At 53.9% G+C, this 21,427-nt stretch overlaps 1 protein-coding gene across 1 annotated transcript; it reads right to left on the bottom strand.

Moving 5' to 3' along the window:
* Positions 1–18,988: 18,988 nt before the first annotated feature.
* On the bottom strand, positions 18,989–21,130 carry LRRN2 (leucine rich repeat neuronal 2). Its single transcript, XM_047077307.1, has one exon. The coding sequence runs from the start codon at positions 21,128–21,130 to the stop codon at positions 18,989–18,991; it is 2,142 nt and encodes a 713-aa protein (XP_046933263.1).
* Between the last annotated feature and the right edge of the window lie 297 nt (positions 21,131–21,427).

Below are 21,427 nucleotides of genomic sequence, written 5' to 3'. Positions count from 1 at the left end.
TATTTTGTCTGGTTTTTGGTTGTTTTAGGTGGGAGGGTAAGTCCTATCCTTATTACTTCATCTTGGCCGGAAGCTGGTCCCTTTGGATTTTGGAGACCAATTTTTAAAAAAATATTTATTTATTTTTGAGACAGAGAGAGCGAGAGTGTGGGGGAGAGACAGAAGGAGAGGGAGACAGAGAATCCCAAGCAGGCTCCCCGGCTTTCAGATGTGCGGCTAGAACTCATGAGTCGTGAGATCATGATCTGAGCCCAAACCAAGAGTCCGACACTCAACTGACTGAGCCACCCAGGTGCCCCTGGAGACCAATTTTATGATGCCAATGTCACATGTGGCAAACTCAGTAGGAGCATCCCAGTGGAGGTCCTGAGGCATCGGGAGTAAACATACTCTCTCTTTCTCAAGTCACTATTCTTCTGAGTGATAGTTTTGGCTTTGTTCTGGCCCTGATAGACAAAAGCCCTGACCACTGGACCACACATGAGCTTGTAGCCAAAGCGACTCATCATGTTGACCAAGTCAAAAATTCAGGCATGCCCAGTAGCACTTCATCATGAAGTGCAAATGATATCAATGGAACCTGGCCAAGCAGATACTAATGGCTCACGTTCTAGTAACAAGTCATTCAAACTCTGAGAGGGCCCACCCTTGTGGCTTTGCCACCTCTTCCTCAATCTACACCCATGGATTCATGGAAAGTTGACCAAGGAGAAGAATAATCAAGATTGCTTTGCAAAACTCTTCATGCTGTATTTATATCCACCCAAAGGAAGCCACCTTAGCATAATAGCTCGTTCGGAAGGACCCCTGAAATTGAGAACAGATATCCTCCTGGGGGGAGTACTTTGAGCAGTACGACTTGACTAATTTGCTTGGGAGGAGGAGAGACGGCCAGAGGTAAGGTTCTCACTGATTCATGTGCTTTGCTAATGGTTTGGCCAGATAGTCAAGAGCTTGCAAAGGGTAAGATAAGATTCAAGAATTGGTGACAGTGAAGTTTAGAAAAAGATATGTGGATGGGTCTCCTGGAATGGGCACAGAATGAGAATATCTGTGTTCCACTGGATATTTACCAAGGTCCTATCGGTAATCAGGTAGACAAGATGGTCTACTTCATGGATGTTCATTAGAATTTTCCCTCAGCAACCCCAGAGTTTGCTCAGTGGGCTTGTGAACTGAGTGGCCACGGTGCCAAGTTGAGGGCTTGGCAAAGGATTAACCTCAGTCTCACCAAGACTAACCTGCCGATGTTAAATGCCCACCATTCCAAAAGCAGAAATCAGCCCTGAGCTCCTGACTTGGTAGAATAACCAACAGAATCTACTATTCTATTGGTAGAATAACCAGGTGGCCAGTCAGCTGCTTTAGGCCACGTCGGTTATTTCAGATTCCATCCATGGAGATGTTATGATTTGTTCTCCTGGAACAGACAATTATTCCTAGTAGAACGAGGGTCCCTGCTAACCAGGGTCACTTTTGTAATGATGGAGGTCTGCAGACCTTTGGCCTAAGCTGGCTGCAGGAGTGAACAGCCAAGTCCTGAAACATTTATGCTTTGCACAGCGTTCAGTGATCGTCGCGTTGATGAGGGCATGGCGGTGTGTGCGTGCGTGTGTGCGCGCGTGTGTGCGTGTTTACTGCCAATATCTCATCTTTCTGATCCGCTGAGGAGGGCTTTCAGGCAAGGGATGATTGAAGAGGTATCGGGGGAAGGGAAGAGCGAGGCAGTCTCTCAGTCCTTGTTTGTTCAGGGGCTAGTGTAGGTTCCGTCACAGAGTAGTTTCGTTTGCTGAACGAGAAAAAAAGAACAGAAAAGAACACAAGTGAATAAATCTGGGTTTCCTCTGTGTTAGAAGGGATCTCAGAGATGATCCGGCCCTATCCCCAACCATTCTGAGACGCTCTTTGTTGATATCCCTCAACCGGTAGCCGCTTCATGTCTGCTTGTCATTGTACCTAAGAGTCGTTTTAGCGACAATTTATTAGGCGCTTACTTACCCTCGTGAGGTACTCTATATGCGTTAACCTCATATAAGCCTCAAAACCTGAGGAGGTAATTATGCCTATGTACGAATGAAGAAACAGTTTCAAGTGACTACTTCAAAGTCACCCAGTTAGTAAATGATAAGAGTCAGGAATTGAAGCCAGATGTATCTGACTTGGTGGCTTCCGTTCATAAACACTATGCTGTACTGTTGGAATATATACTGTGACAGAGCTGTCAGCACCTCAAGAGATAACTCATGCTCTAGATATAGATACAGATATAAATGATATCTTACGTATGAGATGGATATAACTTAGCCAGCTTTGGCTGTTAGAGAATTTCTTTATGCCAAGTTGAAGCCTACCTCCCTGTAGCTCACGTGCCCTGTTCTGAGCGTCCCCTGTAGACGTCTGGAAACCACACTCTTCCCTCTTCCATATGATCATCCTAAAGCCATCTGCAGCTGGCTCTTGCAGGCTGCAGTGTGGAAGGGTCTCGGCTAGACCCACTTCTGGTGCCTTCGCTGACGGGGCCCCAGTTTTTCCATGCTATTAGCATGTGGTGCTCAGGCCGGGCAAGGTGAGGTCCGACCAGCGCAGTTTCCAGATCACTGCCTCCTGTCTGGACGCTATACGTGCATGATTAATGCCATCTCACCTCACGTTTGCTTTTTTGGCAAGAGAAATCTTCCACTGCTCTAGACTGCTTGGCTGCATGACTCTGGAACTTAGCTCAAAGCAGGAAATAATATGAGACGGCAAGAGCCACAGGCTTCTGGGGTCTGGTCTGGTCTGAGTCACCTGTGATTCTGGTTTCTGAGTCTAAGTACTGGGCAGAGGGGGAGGGAGGGGAGCTGGAGCGCCTCTCCTGGTTTGTGGGGTGATGCTTGGCAACATTGTCTTCTGGAGCAGAGCTGTGCTGTGTGTGTGTGTGTGTGTGTGTGTGTGTGTGTGTGTGTGATGTAGCAGAGTAATCTAGAAAACAGCTGTTGAGCACAAGTCTCAGAGCTTCGTCTATCTGGGCCTTTCCACTCTCACTTTGGATGTGATGGAATCTCATTTCACTGGAGAAAGCATCTTCCAGACTAAGCTGAGCTCGGCCTGCGATGTAACCTCTGGACCTTCCCCCACGGACCTCCAGCCCCCTATGCAAAGAGATAACTGAGGAGGCTGCCCTGGGGCGGGAGCCAGGAGGTCCAGGAGCCCAGTTCTGGCAACCCGTCCGAGGCTGCAAGGGTTTGGCACACTGTCTCTTGCCCTGAGCCTGGGCAGTGTCCTCCGGGGCCCGTGCGGGTGGAGTGGTCGTCACTCTCCATGGACGTGTTCCTTGCATGCGACCCCATGCGAACTGCCTCGGGTTTCCTCCTGATTAAGATGTAATGTGGCTCCTGATGTACAGAAGGGAATGGGCATGAGAGGTCTTGGACGCTCTCTCTGCCAGTTCTGGAAATGGGTGAGAGTGGGGAGCCCGCTGCACCCAGGGGCAAAGAGGAAGGGCAGCACGGGGCTCTGCCCCCGCCCCCCCCCCCCCCGCCACAGCATGGCTGCTGAGAGAGGGCAGGTGTCTTGGTCTTCTGTCCCAACATGGCCCTCGGTTCGCTATGTGACAAAGGGCCACATCTCACCCACTTGCCGCACGAGGGGATGGCTCTGGGACCAGACAGGTTCTGGTTTGAATCCTGGACCTGATCTTGGTTAAGTCACATTAATTTCCAGACCTTGGTCTCTAAAATGAGGTTAAAACTCTTCATCTCAGGGTGCCTGGGTGGCTAAGTCGGTTCAGCAACTGACTCTGGATTTCGGCTCAGGTCATGATCTCACGGTTCATGAGTTCGAGCCCCACGTCAGGCTCTGCACTGAGAGCCTGCTTGGGATTCTCTGTCTCCCACTCTCTCTGCTCCTCTCCCTCTTGCTCTCTCTCTCTCTCAGAAATAAACATTAAAAAAACCCTTCTTCCTCTCCTGGGATTTCTGGGAAGATCAAAGATAATGTGTGCGAACCTCTTGTCTTGCAGGGGACACCTGCTGAAGAATGGTAGCCATCATTGTAAGGAGACCCTGCCTGCTGCTCCCACCCCCTCAGCGACGGCATGGGAGTGACAGGGCTAATGCATATGGAAGCTCTTTGGGGTTCTGCATGCGGTTATTAGTGTGATAACAGCAGTATTTACATAAAATTCCCTAGAATTCTGCTCCCAGAATGTGCAGCTGGGGAGAGAACCAGAACTTGGGGATGGGTCCCCTTCTGTACACCTCTCCCCCAAATCATTGCTCTTCCCTCCCAAATGTTCCCGCTTTGGGGACCTGCTGTTTATCAGTTGCAGGAAAAGGATTCAGGATGCTACAGGGGAGACTTTTGTCTTGCTAAGTCTCTACACTCCGCAGGGAATGGTCAATTACAGCCCAGCTCTGAGAGATGCGTCACTGTCACACCTGGCTTGTAGGTCCCCTTGGCCAGTCTGGCTCCCTGGGCAACTGGCCATAGATCACAGCTGTCTCCTAGCAGGGGGCCGGAGAGCCGAGGAAGGGGGGAGGGCGGTGAAGGACATGATCACTGGGTGGAAGCTGGGAAGGCAGGGAGGCCTTGTCATTCCTCAGTGTCACAGGACAGGGGACAGCCAGGGAAGTTCAAATATGCCTACGTTCCAGAGCTTTGGATCAGATTCGGAAGGAACCCCAGCGTTCAGGTGTCGTTTGCATGGTCCCCACCCTTTTTCACCTACCCTCATTTCCCGTAACTTTGGGGAGGCACTAAAGGCCAGAAGACAAGAAAGAAGTCAAAAGATCCGGCTAATTTTATTTTTGTTATTATTTTTGAATATTTATCTTTGAGAGAGAGACAGACAGATAGAGCACAAGTGGGGGAGGGGCAGAGAGAGGGGGAGACACAGAATCCGAAGCCTGCTCCAGGCTCTGAGCTGTCAGCACAGAGCCGGACACGGGGCTTGAACCCACGAACCACAAGATCATGACCTGAGCCAAAGTCAGACGCTTAACAGACTGAGCCACCCAGGTGCTCCAGATCTGGCTAATTTTAAACTTGACATTAGTGGTTGCATGTTAGAACACTTTATTTATTTATTTTTTGGACAGAGAGAGACAGAGCATGAACGGGGGAGGGGCAGAGAGAGAGGGAGACACAGAATCGGAAGCAGGCTCCAGGCTCTGAGCCATCAGCCCAGAGCCTGACGCGGGGCTCGAACTCACGGACCGCGAGATCGTGACCTGGCTGAAGTCGGACGCTTAACCGACTGCGCCACCCAGGCGCCCCAGAACACTTTATGTGGGTGGCAGGGAGATGGATGTCGGCCAGCCCCCCCACTGCTCCCGTGTCTCATCAGCCCCGTGATTCAGGCCTTCATGCATTTACTCACACGTTCATTCGCGCGTCAAAAACTTGTAACACACACCTACACTGAGCCAGGCTGTGTTCTAGGTGCCAGGGATACAAAGCGAACAAGACTCCGCTTTGCTCCCAGAACCTAGTGTTTTAGGGACACGAACGAATCACCAGGAGGGCAAACACCCGTGCGAGAAGCCTCTCGTGATCCCCGTGGTAATGCTGAGAAGAGGCTCCGACTCAGAATCAGGGAGACCGTGGAAGGCTTCCTGGAGGAAGTGACATATAAGCTAAGACCCTAGGGATGAATAGAACCAGCTGGGTGAAGAGAGGAAGGACGATGTTGCGAGGAGAATGTTCCAAGTTGAGAGTAAGCAATGTCTCAAGATAGACGGCTAGTGTGGTATATTCTAGCCAGTGAAACTCATTTGTGTGGCTGGATCTCAGACAAGGAGGGAGTGACACAGCAGACGTATGGAGAGGTAGGCAAGGCTGGGTCATGAAGTGTTGTGATTGTGTGTCCAGGAGTTTAGTCTGAAGGCTATGGGGAGTCGTGACACATTTTCAGCAGGGGAGTGATAGGATTGGATTGAATTAAAAGACAATTTTTTTAATGTTTATTTATTTTTGAGAGAGAGAGAGAGAGAGCACAAGCAGGGTAGGGGCAGAGAAACAGAGACACAGGATCCGAGGCAGGCTCCAGGCTCTGAGCTGTCAGCACAGAGCCCGACGCGGGGCTCGAACCCACGAGCTGTACCTGAGCGGAAGTTGGAACCTCAACCGACTGAGCCCCCTGGGCGCCTCTGGATTGGATTGAATTTTAGAAGGAGCGTTTTAACTGCTGATTCTCTACCACATGCAAGAAGGGCGTCAGAGAGGCCAGGCTGGGGACTGTCATGGAGGTTCAGGGGAGAGTTGACTGTGGCCTCGACTCCCACGCCTGTTCTCCCCGGCCAGCCTCTCTGCTTCCATCCCCTTGCCCTGGGCTCTGGCCACTTGCCCCATGCAGCCAGTTCAGGAGAGGGTGGTGGCCCCTGTTCCCTTTCCCCCACACCTGTCTCACGGCGGCATGCTCCTGCGGCGGGAGCTGCTATGAGAGCACGACTATTCTTGGGCATTGCTTTAACTCACTGCCTTCAAAGTCCTTGTTTTCTTTGCTCCTCTCAGGCCTGCTGGAGGACAGCGCTCATCAGGCCTCGTCACGGCCATGAGACTGCCCCACAGGGGACGTGGGGGCTCCGAGGAAGAAGGCAGGCCAAGGTGGGACCCCACTCGTTCGAACTGGACTGAGGTTCTCACTTCAAGTCCGGAGGTGCGGGGAGTCCCTTGTGCTCAGTGACCTAAAAACAAGGTAGCGTGGAAAACCCGGGAGCTTGGTGCACCGTTGGTGGGGGGGGCGGGGGATGTGAAATGGTGCAGCCGCTGTGGAAAACAGTATGCAGTTCCTCAAAAAATTAAAAACAGAAATGTAATGTGATCCGGTCATGCCCCTTCTGGGTGTAGACCCAAAAGAAGTGAGAGCCGGGTCTCAAAAAGATACACACCACGTTCCCAGCAGCATTGTGCACGAGCGCCGAAGGGTTTAGGCACATCGGGTGCCCACCAGTGGCGAAATGTACAATTAAATGTGCTGTATACACACAAGGAAGTATTACGCGGCCTTCCGTAGGAAGGAAATTCCGCCACAACGTGGATGAACCCTGAGGATGTTGTGCTAAGTGAAACAAGCCCGTCACAAAAAGACTGTAGGATTCCACCTACCTGAAGTCAAATTCACAGAAACGGAAAGCAGCGTGGCGGTTACCGGGGCTGCAGGAGGGGACGGTGGGCACATGTTGCTTAACAGGTAGAGCTTCAGGTTTGCAAGAGGAGAAAATTCTGGCTGCTGGTCGCACAACAAGGTGGATACGCTTTATGCCTCTGATCTGCACCATCAGAAGTGGTTATGATAGTAAATTTTGTGTTACGCGTTTTTGTTTGTTTTTCAAGTTTATTTTGAGAGAGAGAGAGCAAGCATGAGCAGGGGAGGGGAGAGAAAGAGAGGGAGAGAGAGAGAGAGAGAGAGAATCTCTTGGGGCTTGAACCCAGAAACCGTGAGATCATGACCTGAGCTGAAATCAAGAGTCAGACCTTTAACTGACGGAGCCATCCAGGCACCCCTGTTATGTGTTTTTTAACCACAATTAAAAATTAAAGAAGTCAGATGACTTACATAAAATTTTTTTTTTAAAAGCCAAGCAGGAACAAGGGTGGGTGGTGGGGGCGTTAGGACTTCCCGCTTTCTGAGGGCCGCAGGAAGTGAGAGAAGGTCAACCCAGATTCTGACTCCCCTGGCCTGGGCTGCCCCAGGTAAGGACATTTGACTCCCAGACATCCCCTCGGGCCTCACTGGTGCCCGGTGAGCACAGAGGCCGCTGGAGGATGAGGAGGAGGAGCTGAGCACTTACAGGTACCCTGGTGGCCAAGGATCACAGTTGCCATTTTCCCAACCACGTCTCCTCCCCACGAACACTCCCTCTCTCCTCCGGTACGTATCTGCAACTTACTTTCCCCTCTGTGTTAATCTCAGCCTGTTTCTTCTCTGCAAAAATAGGGGAAGGCTGAGAGGTGGGAAACATGATGTTCCCTTCGGTCCCACACTCCCCTCGCCGTGTCTCTCCCTCCCTCTGCCTCTCACCTGGTTTCTCTCCAGAAAACTAGCTGAGGTCCAGCTGGAGGCAGGGATGGATGTGATGATGGGTGGGAAGCCCCTTTGATCCATAAGGGGAAGAACCAGCATGGAGGGAAGGGGGCGTGGATTTCCCTTCAGCTCGAATGTGATGTTGACCTTCCTCATGTCACCTCAAGCTGAAGCAGCTGGACCCACTGGGGGTCCCAGCTTGGGCCTGCCGGGGCCCCGATGGGCTGGGCCTCAGTCACCCAGGCGCTGGAGTGCTTTCTCAAGTGCGCCCTTCTCCTAGGGGGTTCCTCCAGCTCCAAGCCTGCCTCTGCCACTTGGCCTGATCCATTGCATGTTCGTGTTGTGGGATCTCGACCACGAACACTGCGGTTGAGTTCTCAGAGTGCTGGGTGCTCGGTTTTCCTAAGCTTTGGGGCTTCTCTCGACCGGGATGTGGTGGGTGTCCGCAGAGGGGTCAGCAAGGAGGAACATGGTGTCTTTCTTAAAAACAGGCTCCCTCTTGGCGAAGCCTCACTAGCCTTTCTGGTCTCTGTTGGTTCTCCTCTTCCGAGCTCTTAACCTGTGTTTCCCCTTCATCTCACTCTAGATCATTGCGGTCTCATTTTACCGGCATAGTATAGAAATGGTTTCATTGGGTAAGACTTGCCTCCCTAATCACGTGGTAGGTTCCTGGAGGGAAACATTCTTCATCTCTTCTTTGACTTTGCAGCAGGATTTTTTTTTATTACAAAATTTTTTTTTAATATTTATTTTTGAGACAGAGTGTGAGTGGAGGAGGGGCAGAGAGAGAGGGAGACACAGAATCCGAAGCAGGTTCCAGGGCCGGAGCTGTCAGCACAGAGCCCGGAGCAGGGCTCCAACCCACAGACCGTGAGATCATGACCCGAGCTGAAGTCGGATGCCCAACAGAGCCACCCAGGCGCCCCCTGCCCAGTGGGATCTTAATGCAGGTTTTGTTTGGTGAAAACATCGTAGCGTTTCATCCATTTCCCATGGGCCTCTCTCGATTATTTTTTCTATCCAGCTCCTTTACTTTGGAGGGAGCTATTATGTCATGGTCCTTGTTGATTTTTCTCATCCTCAGTTATTTACTGAGCCCCATGAGCCTGATTTTTTCCGTGGCTCTGTGGGTGATTTAAACACTCCTCTGACGTTGGGGGCCGAGATACCCAATTTCATTTCACAGCGGGTTTGAGTCACATTTGTTTTGTGTGGTGATGACCACCCGCCATCAGCAGACACGGACAAAGACCTCTGACACGGGGGCTGGGTGAGACTGAGGCTGTGGCTAAGCGGGAAAGAACCGAGTGGGGGTAAAGGTCAGAGCGTGGTCGGTTCCTCGGGGAGTACTTGGCGTTATGTTGACTCTTGTGTCCCCACACAACCTGTGAGAGCCAGACAGCACTCAGGTAAGGACCTCTGTACCGGCCTTTGATGGCGATGTCGAATGCACTCTCGATTTGCCGGTTCTGGGTTCCTCCCACTGCAGAAGGAATCTACGGTGCCGTCACCGTGGGGGAAGCCTGGGCTGAGTCGCTTCCAAGGTTTGGAGCTAATGAGAAGGAATCACAGACCCGGCATTTCGGTTCAGTCTAAGGAAGAATTTTTGAACAAGTAGCTGCTAAACCAGATGGGCTGCCTTATGAGGTAATGAGCTCTCGGCGGCCACTTAAGGTATTTAAGCTGGGATGAGATGGTGGGTGGTTGCGGAGAGAACTTTGGTGACGGGTGAGGGGTGGGGCTGGAGGACTCTTCCAGATCCGAGAGTCCATAGGTCTGTGTCTTTTGTATTACGGTACAAACTCCGGACAGGGCTGGATTTTCTTCATCCCCGTGTCCTCCCAGGAGCTGCAGAAATACAGTCATAGCACCTCAGTTGACGACTGAGTGAATGTCTGACGAACTTCACTGAAGGCATGGACAAAGTTCGCATCTTCCAAATGGGCCTTTGCATGTGGCCACTGTAGAAGCCAGAGCCAAGGTTAAGTTTCCCCACCGTCCTTCCCCCGGGAACCAGAGTGGGCGACTGGGGCCCTGGGGAAAGAAGAGAGGTCCTGAAAAGAGGGGCAGCTGGCTTAGGCATAAAAGTTGTTTTAAATGTCTTGAGCTCTTACTACAGTGACTCTCAACCTTGACTGTGCATTTAAGTCACCTGGGGAGCTTTTAAAAACAGTAGTAATGGCTGTACCTCACCCCCAGAGACTCTGATTTAATTGGTCTGTGGAGTTGGGCATCAGGTTTTAAAGCTCCCCGGGTGATTCTAATGCACGGCCAAGGTTGAGAACCACCACGTTGCTAAGTGCCAGGTGCTTTACATATATTTTCTCATTAATCCTCACCGCAGCTCAGGAGTTAGGGTCGCAGCTTCTTAGAGCCTGGTCCCGAATCAGCGGCACCACCTAGGAACCTGTGTTAGAAATGCAGATTTTTCAAGCTGTATTCCAGACTCACGGGATTGGGTCCTCTGGGGTTGAGCCCAGCAATGTGTGTTTTGAACGCCCTCCAGGTGGCTGTGGAGAATGCTGCAGTTCTCTGGGAGAACTGGAGTTAGGTACGGCAGCCCTCATTCACAGATGAGACCGACGGGTGTAGTCGCTAGCCCAAGTCCCGGGGATAGTAAGGATCAAAGCAGAGATTTGAATCCAGGTGTGTTCCCCGCGCAGACCTGAATGTCCTCCCCTTTACGTAGGGTCCTCCGTGGTCAAAGCTAAGACACGCCAACACGGTTTGTGGGGAAGTGACTGGGGTCTCCTGCTAGCCCTGGGTCGATTCTTTCTCCTTCTCTTGGTGCCAATATGTAGCTCCATCTGGAGCCCGACAGCTCTCGCCCTAGGGGAGCACAGGGCAGAACACCCTGGGATTCGTTCTAAAACAGTTTTATTAGGTGCTTAAAATAGCTTCTAGCAGATGGTGTGCAGAATGGGGGACTGGAGCCGAGCTGCAGACGACATTTACAGAATTGTGTGTGTGCACGCACATGCATGTGCACGTGTGCGCACAGCTGGTGTGTGTGCACGTGGGGCGGAGAGGGGTTGTCAGAGAAGTTGAGGAACTGTGGAAGGAGAAGCAGAACAGGAGGGATGACTCAAATCTGCCTAAGATTAAAGAGGGGAAGGGCTGGAGGCTGGGTTTCCCCTGGCACTTGGGTGAATCCTGTGCCCTCCTGGGGCACTTGGTGGCCAGAAAGATGCTGTTGACCGGCTGAGTGATCTCTAATGTGGCTCTTAGGGTTGGAAAAGCCGTGGAGTGGACATGGGGGTGGGGCAAGAGTTCCAGGAAGCCCGTAGATGTTGGCGATCTGAAAGCCTGGCGTTTGGATCGAAGGTTAGGGGCAGATACAGGAGCCCTTGCTTTGCAAATGGAAGCACCGGGAATTCATTTTCCTCATTTGAAAGGAAATGTCTGTTTGTGTAAATCTGAATCCCAGTTAGGTGCAGAGATGGTGGGTGTTCACCGACCTGACCCTCCCCGACAGACCGTCCAACTGTTGTGGGTGTCTCTGTTGCCCTTGGCAACAACTCCCAACCGTACTCTCGAGGCTGTGTACTTGGGAGTGGGTCCTGGGACCCTCTAATGTGGCGATTCTTGTTTTTTCTGGGTTTTGGACCCATTTCAGAATCTTATGAAATCCAAGGTGCCCTCTCTCCAGCAAATCTCATGATCATATACACAGAAAAAATTGTCGGGAGCTCATAGAGGCGCACGGACCCTCCAAGAGCATCTTTGAACCACTGGCTCCGGTGGAGGGCCCTGAGGAGGATGGCTTTCCATCTTCCAGTGATAGTCCAGCCCTGCCCTGAACCAGGACACCAGAGTGCTAGTTCCCTTCCACCCCTCACTGTGACACGAATGGAGATAATGACGTCGAAGCCATTGGAAGGCAGGCTCCTGAATCGGAGGACTCTGTGCCTGGCTTCAGCCGCGAGAATTGGGACTAAACCAAGTGGTGGCCGGTGGCCATTGAGCTCTGGAACTACGGCACTTGCCACAGCTCACCCTCTCAGCCCGTGGCTCCTCTGCCTCGATCATCACTCCCACAAGTCCTGGGGCTCTTGCTCCCGCCCACCACACACCCATTCCTTTCATCCTTGTCAGCACAAGTGATACCATCTCGTTTTTATCCTCTGTCATTGGTGCCTGATTACCGCTATCTAGCATCCCACACCCCTGAGAGGAATGCACCCCTCTATTCCTTGGTTTGTCATGTAGAAGGTAGTGGGGGTAAGTGGACAGGGCATGGGCATTTGGAATTAGAAGACCAGCACTCAAACTCCAGCTCTACCCTTATTGGTTGTGTGATGCTGGGTAATTCATCTAAAGTTCCCAGGCCTTAGTCTCCTTACCTGTAAAATGGGGGTAATAATCCTGTCTGTGCTGCCTAACTCATTGAGTAATTACTAAGGGCAGATGAGAAGGTAGATATCCAGGAACTTAGTAATGGACCACAATGGGCCATACATTATTCTTACCATGATGTTGAACATGGGTTCCTTCTTCCCTCCGTACAGGCCGACAGCCTGGCCGTTTTTGATTTCTGACAGTGGCAGTGAAGGGATGAAGTAGAGGTCCTTCCCACTCCGTCAAACCTGCTCCTGTCCTCTTGTTGCCGAGGGAGCTGCCATTTTTCACGGCAGCATAACCAGCTTGTAGATGAAGATACCAAGGAGGATGGCTCAGCATTGTGGTATGAGAGTGATCCGGGCCACCTGGCCAGAAGGAGGCCATGTGAACCATATTTCTTTCTTTGTTTTAAAAAAATATTTGTTTTTGAGAGACAGAGAGACAGAGCATGAGCAGGGGTTAGGGGAGAGAGAGAGAGAGAGAGAGAGAGAAGAGAGACACAGAATTCGAAGCAGGCTCCAGGCTCTGAGCTGTCAGCACAGAGCCCAACGCGGGGCCCGAACTCACAGACCGTATGATCATGACCTGGGCCGAAGTTGGACGCTTAACACACTGAGCCACCTAGGCGCCTCGGGACCACATTTTCTAATCAATGTTGTATAATGGCACAAAGGCCAGGAGAAGTCAGCGACAGCTACTCCTGCCGCCTAGACACTTGTTTAGTGCTTTGCTGGGCTCAGTGTCGAGTCTCTGAGGAGCTCCTGACTTGCCCAGCTGATGTCTGAGCTCAGAAGCAATGGAAACCCATTGGCAAAGGCTGCTCCGGACGTAATTCTGACCGACACAGAAGAACTGGTCGGTGAGGGGAGGGATCAGAAACTCTGGAGGAAGCCACCACGTACTTGTAGAGTTCACAGTATCTAAGGAAGGGAAGGTTGAGGGGACAAAATCAGACCCCCCCCCGCCCCCGCCCAGACTTCTACAAAGGATGTTTCAAAAATTCAGAGAACAGAATCAAAACTGTGATTCTCAAGAGAATATAGTTCAAGAGGTTTCACAACGGCAGTCTTGACAATGGAGTCACAAATTATCTTGAGCGTAAGAAAGAAAAAAAAAGAGGGCAGCGTCTAAAAATAAACGTGGCTGTGCAGGAGCTCTCTAAGGCATGCAGATTTTAGAAGTTCGCGTGTTCTCGAGAAACTACTGACATACTTCTGAAGTATATGAATTTGAATATACTAGAGCAGGGTGGTTAAACCTGAGCCCTTGGAATCAGACGGTGTTTGAAGCCTGACTCTGCCACCCACTAGCTGCGTGACCTTGGGGAAGTCATTTAACCTCTCTGAGCTCTGACGTCCAAATTTATCAAATGGGGCTAGTGGCATCCGCTGTATAAGGCAGCTGTGGGTTGAAGTGAAGCGGCGTGTGTGACACATCTGTGAGAGTGGCCACACGTGGTAGGTGTTCAATCATCACCGTTACTACAAAAAATACAGGAGAGGCTTTTAATTAATGGGCAAGTGCAAAAGGACTGTGCAAATGCGTCAGAATTGTACTGGGAAGGTCAGGGGCACCTGCGGGGCTCAGTCACGTAAGCGTCCCACTTTGGCTCGGGTCATGATTTTGTGGTCTGTGAGTTCGAGCCCCGTATTGGGCTCGCTGCTGTCAGGCTGTCCACGCAGACCCTGCTTCGGATCTTCTGTCCCCCTCTCTCTGCCACTTCCCCACTTGAGCTCTCCCCAAACAAATAAATATTAAAAAAAAATTGTATTGGGAAGGCTAAAGATACATTGATTTGACATTTGGGAAACCTTTGAGGAACACACGAGGGTTCTTTGGGTAAAACCAGCAAGAAGGAATGTAGACGTTGGGCCTGGAACAGCCAAGGCGTTGTCAGTGGTTGACAGAGGAAAGGGCAGGGTAGGGGCTCCGGCAGTCACTGTGGCCTCTCCCCGAGCGACTGACGAACACAAGATGGAACTGAAGGCCAGTCAAGGTCATTCCTCACTCCCTTAAATGACCTCCATTGGCCATTACTGGCAAGGGCACGGACAGAACTTGCAAACATGATGGTGGAGCCCCCTTTGAAGAATCACCTGGAAAAGCAGAGCAGCAGGGAGTTTGTGGAACAGTCAATGTGGCTTTGATTTTCAAAATGGGGAAGGGGATAGATTTAGAAAATACAGAGGTGCGCTTAGTGCCCATCCCTGGCAATGTTCTAGAAGTGATAAGTACCCGGAGGTGATTATTGCAGACGCCCACCTGGCCTCTCTGCTTCTGCCCTCTGCCAGCCCTGCCCCCACGCTGTTCTCAACCAGGAGGCATCCCCTCAAATTGAACCATGCCACGTCTTCCCAGGACCCTGCTGTGGCTCCCCCTCTAACTGGAGGAAAAGCCCAAGTCCTTCCAGTGGCTGACAAGGCCCGACACAAACCCCCGTCACGGTTGCCCTTCCCTTTCCTCTCTTGCTGTGGCCACACTGACCTCCTTGCTCTTGGCCTTCACCTTTGCTATTCTCTCTGTCTGGATCTCTCTTCCCCCAGGTAACTGCCTGGTTCGCTCCCCCCAAGGCTTTGCTCAGATGTCAACTCAGTGAGGCCTTCCCTGAACACCCCGTGTAAGGCTCTACACATCTGCTCCTCCTCTTCCCTGACTTATTTTTTCTCCATAGTACTCGTTACCATCCTACAAGACTACATATTCTTACTTATGTGTCCTGCTCATCAACTCTCCCTTCTCACTAGAAAAGCCAGGTCCACGGGCTCAGAGGTCTGTATCTGCGTCCCTATTTCCTACAGCCGCGCAGACCATTACGTTCATTAACTGTTAATTGGGAGGGAGGGTGGGGAGGGAAGGAAGGAAGAGGGCGCCATTAGAAAGAGGCTGCTCAAGTAGGGTGACCAACCATCCCAGTTTGTCCAGGACTGGGAGAGTTCCTGAAACAAAGGACTTTCAATGCTGAGACCAATAAAATTCTACTTGGTCACCTACCCTAGCTCAGCCAACCGTGTTTACTTCTCTGATGCCGGGACCGGACCGAGAGCTCTGAGGAATGCCTCCAGCTCGCTATCTCTGCATTTCACGCAGCCTCCCACGAAGTCCATCTGGAGGAGAATGCAGAAATGTGGGCTGCAAGATAGCATGCTTAAGCTGTCTGCAGTTGGCCGAGTGGCCATCCCAGACGTATTGACTGATAGAGCCTGTCAAGGAGATGGGAAGGCTGCCGTGGTGAGCCACAGAACCGTGTCCTGGCTCCGTGGACGAGCACATGGAAGGCAAGGGGACCTCTGAGTGGCATGCCCTAGGGAGGGAGAGCTACTACGCTCAACAGCTGGGCTGGGTTTTGAAATCGTCTCAATAGATGGCCCTACGTAACACCTTAAAATTTAAGGGGAAATAAATATTGCTTTCTATTTAGGGTTAAAAAAAAAAGAGCAATCTTAAATGTATAGGAGAGACCAGGCTTAATAGCTGTTTTGTTGGTTTTAGACCCAGCATGTTCAGTTGCCCACAGGCTCGGTCTAGTGTAGAAGCCGGGACGGCCAGTTAGGCTGTCTAAATAGACCTCCAGGACACGGTCGCGCTGTCCACCCCGCCAGGCAAAACACACCCAAGCCATGCACCTGGCTCTCTGTGCCAGGGGAGAGGCTGCTCACTCTCATTTGCTCGGTTTCTAGCTCTTCTAGGACACAGCAACCCGCAAGGTGCCTCTTCCTCCCTGTCCCCAACTGGCTACGGATGTCCCTCTAGTGGCATCTCTGTGACAGAAAGGAGGTCACTCGCTCCATCCTCTTCCACCTCGCCTAATTTCTCTGGGATGGCCACCACGTTTAGGACTGGGATTCAGAGGAGAGACAGGTTAAACCCCTGTGACTGTTTCTCCCCCCAAGAAGGAGGGATTCATTGTCAAGGGTGCAAGCAGTATAAGCCCCGTGGCAACGGGGAGGCGGCTTTGCCGCGAGAGCCTGGATGCCTGAGACCAGGAGCCTGACTCGAATCCCCTTTCCTGGGGACCCACGGCTTGTATGATTCCCGCAGGGTTCCCGTCTGTAACTGCGGAGTCCATGCGAAAGCAAAGCGGGTTCTTCCACCTCCCAGCCTCCCCCCCCCCCGCCCCCCGTCTTCCAACCTCAGGCACGTTTACAGGTACTTTGAACCAGCAGGCTCCAAGGCCCTGGGCCCCCAGCTGTGCGGATGGCCACTCTTTTGAGTTGCTATGACCAGGCCCAGGGCTCACAGGAATGTTCTAGGGGTGGCAGCAGAGGTAGCAATGGGACGGGGCTGCAGAGCTCCCCAGGCCTCACAGGGCTCTGGGGGCTTATTCAAGGGAACAGCACCTTGACTCTCCTTGCCGTGTGGGCCTGTCAAGGAAGGCAGTGAGCGCCTGCTGTCCTAGAGGAAAGGACGGGTGATGATTTCCAACTCCCGTTTTCCACGCTCAGCACGGACCCTGCCCCACGTCTTCCCCACAGAGCTCTGGATCAACCCTCACCGATGGAGAGAACCAGCTAGATCCCACAGGCCATTTCCAGCCAGTGGGTAGGGCTGCCCGGAGTAGCTGAGGTGACCCCAGAGCTCCTCAGGTAGGGACACTGTGAGGCGTTGGCAGTGTCGGCCATGGGTGCCCAAAGGGGAAGGGGAGCCAGTGTGTCAGATCTCTGCTTTCCCAGCCCCTCCCCTAAATAGCACATAACTGGCCCGTGGGAAAAAACATGCACAAATCAGGGCAGAGGGTGGTCATTTCGTGATGGGGGCTGAGCAGACCACCAGTGGAGGGGAGGGGGCCAGAGGCACCATCCTCCTGCCTCTTTTCTGACTCTCCTGGTCCCAGAACCTTTACCGCTACCCATAAACACACTGGGGCCGGCAGCGGAGGGAGCGAAACCTTCTAGCCCCCGCAGGCCGGACTCCGTGGTTCTCCAAGTGTGGTCCCGAGACTCAGAGAGGAGCGCTGCCCTCTGGCTTGGGGTGAGTGTCCTCCTTCTAGGTTCCGTGGGGCCCGATGCTCCGTCTCCTGGCCTGGCTTCCACCTGCGTATACGTTTGCAATCCCCATGGCGGCTGGGAGCCAACCCGCGATGAGTCTGCCCTCTGGGTCTGTAGCACAGGGGGGCTCAGGTTCCGATGCTGCTTCTTCAGTCCCAGGAAACCCAGGGCCGTCTCAGCCCGTTTCCAAAACCAAAGCTGTGGCCAGCGGCCTCTGCCCTGGAGCGGCCCCCTTGACCGGGCACGGCAGCCCCCTCCCCTGGGCTCTATTGCCTTTCCGACAGAGACCCCTCTTCGCATTTGGTCCTAACAAGTCAATCTGTCTTAAAAACCAAAAAAGCAAAAAAAACCAAAAACCAAAAAAAACCCACCAAAAAATACCGCAAACCAAACCAGGCTCATGGCAAATGATACCGAAATGGACCGGAAAGATCCATGCGGCAATTTCTTTCTCCCACAGCCTTCCCCTCCCCAAATCCCCTATCACCCCACTCCCCCTTCTGCCCCAGTGAGCCAAAGTTCTTGCTGTCTTGATGATTTGCAATTCTCTGCATGACTCTGCCTCTTGGGTTTGTTTAATTAGAAATAGGCCGGCAAGTGCTTCCTATGCACTGGCATGTTAATTGCTTATCAGGGAAAGAGAAGGGGTGACAATGTTTGGTGATGGAAATTTCCACTCTCTCTCCCTCTCTCTCTCTGTGCTTTCCTCCATTTTTCTCTCCCACCCTCTCCTTGCCTCCTGTGGTTCCTCCCTCTCCTGTCAGCCTCCCCCAACCACCCCCCACCCCCACCCCAGCAGGCCCGAATTCAGACCTACAGGGAACACCTGTGCCCTCTGTCACCATCTCCCTCTCCCCTCCAGTCCCTTCCCAGCCCCTCCCTCCAACCACCCCCCTGCGTATGAAGAGATTCCAGAGCACAGAGCTTTTCAGTTACACTTAGTATTCAAAGATTATCCTCCCTTGGTTTCCTTTCCCCCCTTACTATTGTTATTCTTGTTTATTTTTATTTTTTACAAAACAGGAGAAAAGAGTGAACTGGGTTGTGGGGAGGTGACACGTTTCTCCACAAAGGTACAAAATTGCCTATAGAAAGTCAACCTCAGAGTGCCAAACCGGCTGCCAAGATCAGGAGTTCCTGGGCATCCCTCTCCCCAGATGTCCTTCAGATCCGACCAGGGACCCACTTTGGGAGCGGTCACCCCATGGTGGGGAGGAGAGGCCTCCCTCAGCCCTTGCCCAGGAGGGGAAAGAGCAAGCAACTGAGACTGTGCAAAGAAAGAGAAGAGGAGGGGGCGCATCCTGTGGGCCAAGGGCCTGGGGACACAGGCAGGGGACATCCAAGCAGAAGCCCGGGAGCCTCTGGGCACACAGACAACTAGGGGGGGTGGGAGGAGGCTCTGGCCAGAGTCCCTCCTGTCCCTTGGAGATGCTCGTCAGAATGTCAGCGGACAGGCTCCCGGAAGGTAAGGGCAACTTTTTGGAGGCGGTGGGAGCGCCCCCCTGAGGCTACAAAGCCCGTCTGTCTTGGTCCAGCTGCCAGGCCTCAAGCACGCGGGTCCATGTCACTTTCCTGGCAGGGCATCTGGCCCAGATCGCTTCCCTTTTGGTAAAAAGTAGTCCTCGTTATTTGTCTACTGCTGAGAGCGGGCCGAGCTTCAGGAATTTTGTAGCAATAGTGGTGATGGTGTTTCCCCTTCCGAAGACCGGGACAGCTTCCTTCCAGGGTTCCAGGGCAACACAAGGGGCACGGATACCACTCGAACGGAGGGGGCACTCCCCCAGCCCCAGAAAGCCCAGGCCGGAAGGAGAGGCCGCCCACCCGCCCCCTGCCTGGGCTGACCACCGCCAAGGTGGGCGGCTAGCCCGGCTGCCAGCAGGAGGACAGCCAGAGCCAGGATGGCTATGAGCCCTGGTCGGTCCCCTAAGGCTCTGCGGCAAGGAGCGGCCTCTTTAGTCCTGGTCCATACACATGCCAGCTGGGTGTGGGCATCGGCAAAGGCCACTTGCAGGCAGGCCCAGTACTCCGTGGCCTGAAGGAGGCGGGTGATGTTGTAGCTGTGGGTTCCCCTCGGCAGGCGGGCCAGAGCAGGGGCCCCCTGGCCCCGGGGGGAGGAGGCGCTGGACCAGGTGAGGTTGGTAGAGACTGTGTTGGGTGGGGGGACCCAAGACAGCAGGATGTGGTAAGGGTGGGTCTCCTGCACCCGGAGCTCCAGCCCCCATCCCTTGTCCCGGCCCGGCTGCGGGGGGGCCCGGCCGACGACCACGTTAACCGTCTTACTGTCAGCCCCCACCAGGTTCTGGGCCACACAGGTGTACAGGCCTGTCTCTTCTGCCGTCACCCTCCGCAGCTCCAGGGTCCCCTCGGGGTACACCCGGTACTTCCTGCCAGCACGGGCAGGCGTCAGTCGAACCCCGGCTGGCGTGACCCAGTAGATCTCGGGTTCCGGTTCAGCCAGTGCCCGGCAGTGTAGCACCAGGCTCTCTCCGCTGGCCACCTGGAGGCTGGGGGGGAAGCTGCGGGGGGAGATGAGGGGCAGGCAGTGGTCCGTCATCTCCCGGAAGGGCACCTCGCGGACTGGGCGGCGCTGGAGGTCGGGCGGCTCGGCGCACAGGGTGGACTGCGGCTCGATGAAGCGGACGCGGGTGCCCGTGGCATTGGCCCAGCGGATGACGCAATCACAGCGGATGGGGTTGCCATGGAGACCCACCTCCTGCAGGTTGGGCAGGGACTCCACCGTCTGCTGGTGCAAGGCACTGAGAGCGTTGTTGTTGAGCATGAGGGTCTCCATCTGGGGCAGGTGGTGGAAGGCGCGGGGGTGGATGAAGGACAGCCGGGGGTTGTTGGTGATGTCCAGCTTGGTCAGCTCGGGGAGGTTGACCAGGGCGAACTTGTCGATGGAAACCAGCTCCTCCATGTTGTTGAGACCCAGCTCCTTGAGGTGCAGCATGTTGGCAAAGTCCCCAGGCCCCACCCGCTGGAGCGGGTTCTTGTTCAGGTCTAAGAACTTGAGCCCGGGCACCTGCTCCAAGGCCCGCCTGGGCACCTGGGCCAGCTGGTTGTCATAGAAGGAGAGGCTCTCCAGGCTTTGCAGCCCCTCCAGGGCGTAGTCGGAGATCTCCCGAAGGTTCATGCCTGCCAGCACCAGGCTGCGCAGGTTGGCCAGGGGCCGGAAGTTCATGTCCAGGATGGCGTCTACCTTGTTGCCGCCAATCATGAGGATCTCCAGGTTGGGCAGCATCTCAAACCAGCGGCCGTCAACGGCCCTCAGCAGGTTGGAGTTGAGGTGCAGCCTCAGCAGGTTGCCGAGGCCGGCAAAGGCCCTGGGGGCGATGCGGTAGAGCTGGTTGTGGTTGAGATAGAGCTCCTGCAGGCTGGCGAGCCCCGCAAAGCTGTGGTCCTCCAGCCGGCTCAGCTGGTTCTCCTCCAGGTGCAGGCTCAGCAGCTGGGGCAGGGCGCGCAAATCACAGTCCCGAGCGTCCGAAAAGCTGTTCTGGGACAGGTCCAGCTCTGTGAGGTTGGCCAGGTAGTTGAGCTCACTCTGGTCCACGCGGACGATGCTGTTGCTCTGCAGCAGTAAGGTCTGCGTGCCCGCGGGCAGCCCGGGGGGCACCGCCGTCAGGAACAGGTCATTGCAGTCCACGGTGGTGGCCTCACGGTAGGATGACCGGGGCGTATACCAGGGCCGGATCTGGCAGGCGCACTGAGGGGGGCAGGGCACACGCCAGGGTACCACGGGCACGGCGGCGGCGGCACCGGCCACCCACGCCAGCAAAAGGGGGGCCACGAGGAGCCTCATGATGGAGCCGCAGGGTAGGGAACCATCCGCAAGGAGAGTCTGGAGTCCTACTCTTAGCGGTTCGCAGGCCGAGGGTCAGCAGCCTTGCCAGGGCCTGGGGAACCGCCCTCCCGGGACGGTCATTCTACGTGGGGATGGGTGGGCATCGCTTCTTGCCCTCCTGGGTACGGCTCTCCATCCTCGTCCGCTGGGGCGGGGCCTGCTCATTCCTTGCCACGCCCCATCGGGGCAGCCCTGGAAGAAAAGGATGCACAGTCAGGAGGTGGCAGAGAAGCAGAATCTACTCCCTCCTCCCGT

This window comes from Lynx rufus, unplaced genomic scaffold (genome assembly GCF_022079265.1).
Source record: "Lynx rufus isolate CCGP_SWC_20201006 ecotype Redwood Valley unplaced genomic scaffold, mLynRuf1.p SCAF_15, whole genome shotgun sequence".
NCBI classification, from domain to species: domain Eukaryota; kingdom Metazoa; phylum Chordata; class Mammalia; order Carnivora; family Felidae; genus Lynx; species Lynx rufus.
The sequence above is the reverse complement of the archived record's forward strand: the minus strand, read 5'-3'. Positions and strand labels throughout refer to the sequence as shown.

Bases quoted from the DNA above. Each gene is read 5' to 3' on its own strand.
- LRRN2 (XM_047077307.1), bottom strand. From the start codon at position 21,130: ATGAGGCTCCTCGTGGCCCCCCTTTTGCTGGCGTGGGTGGCCGGTGCC.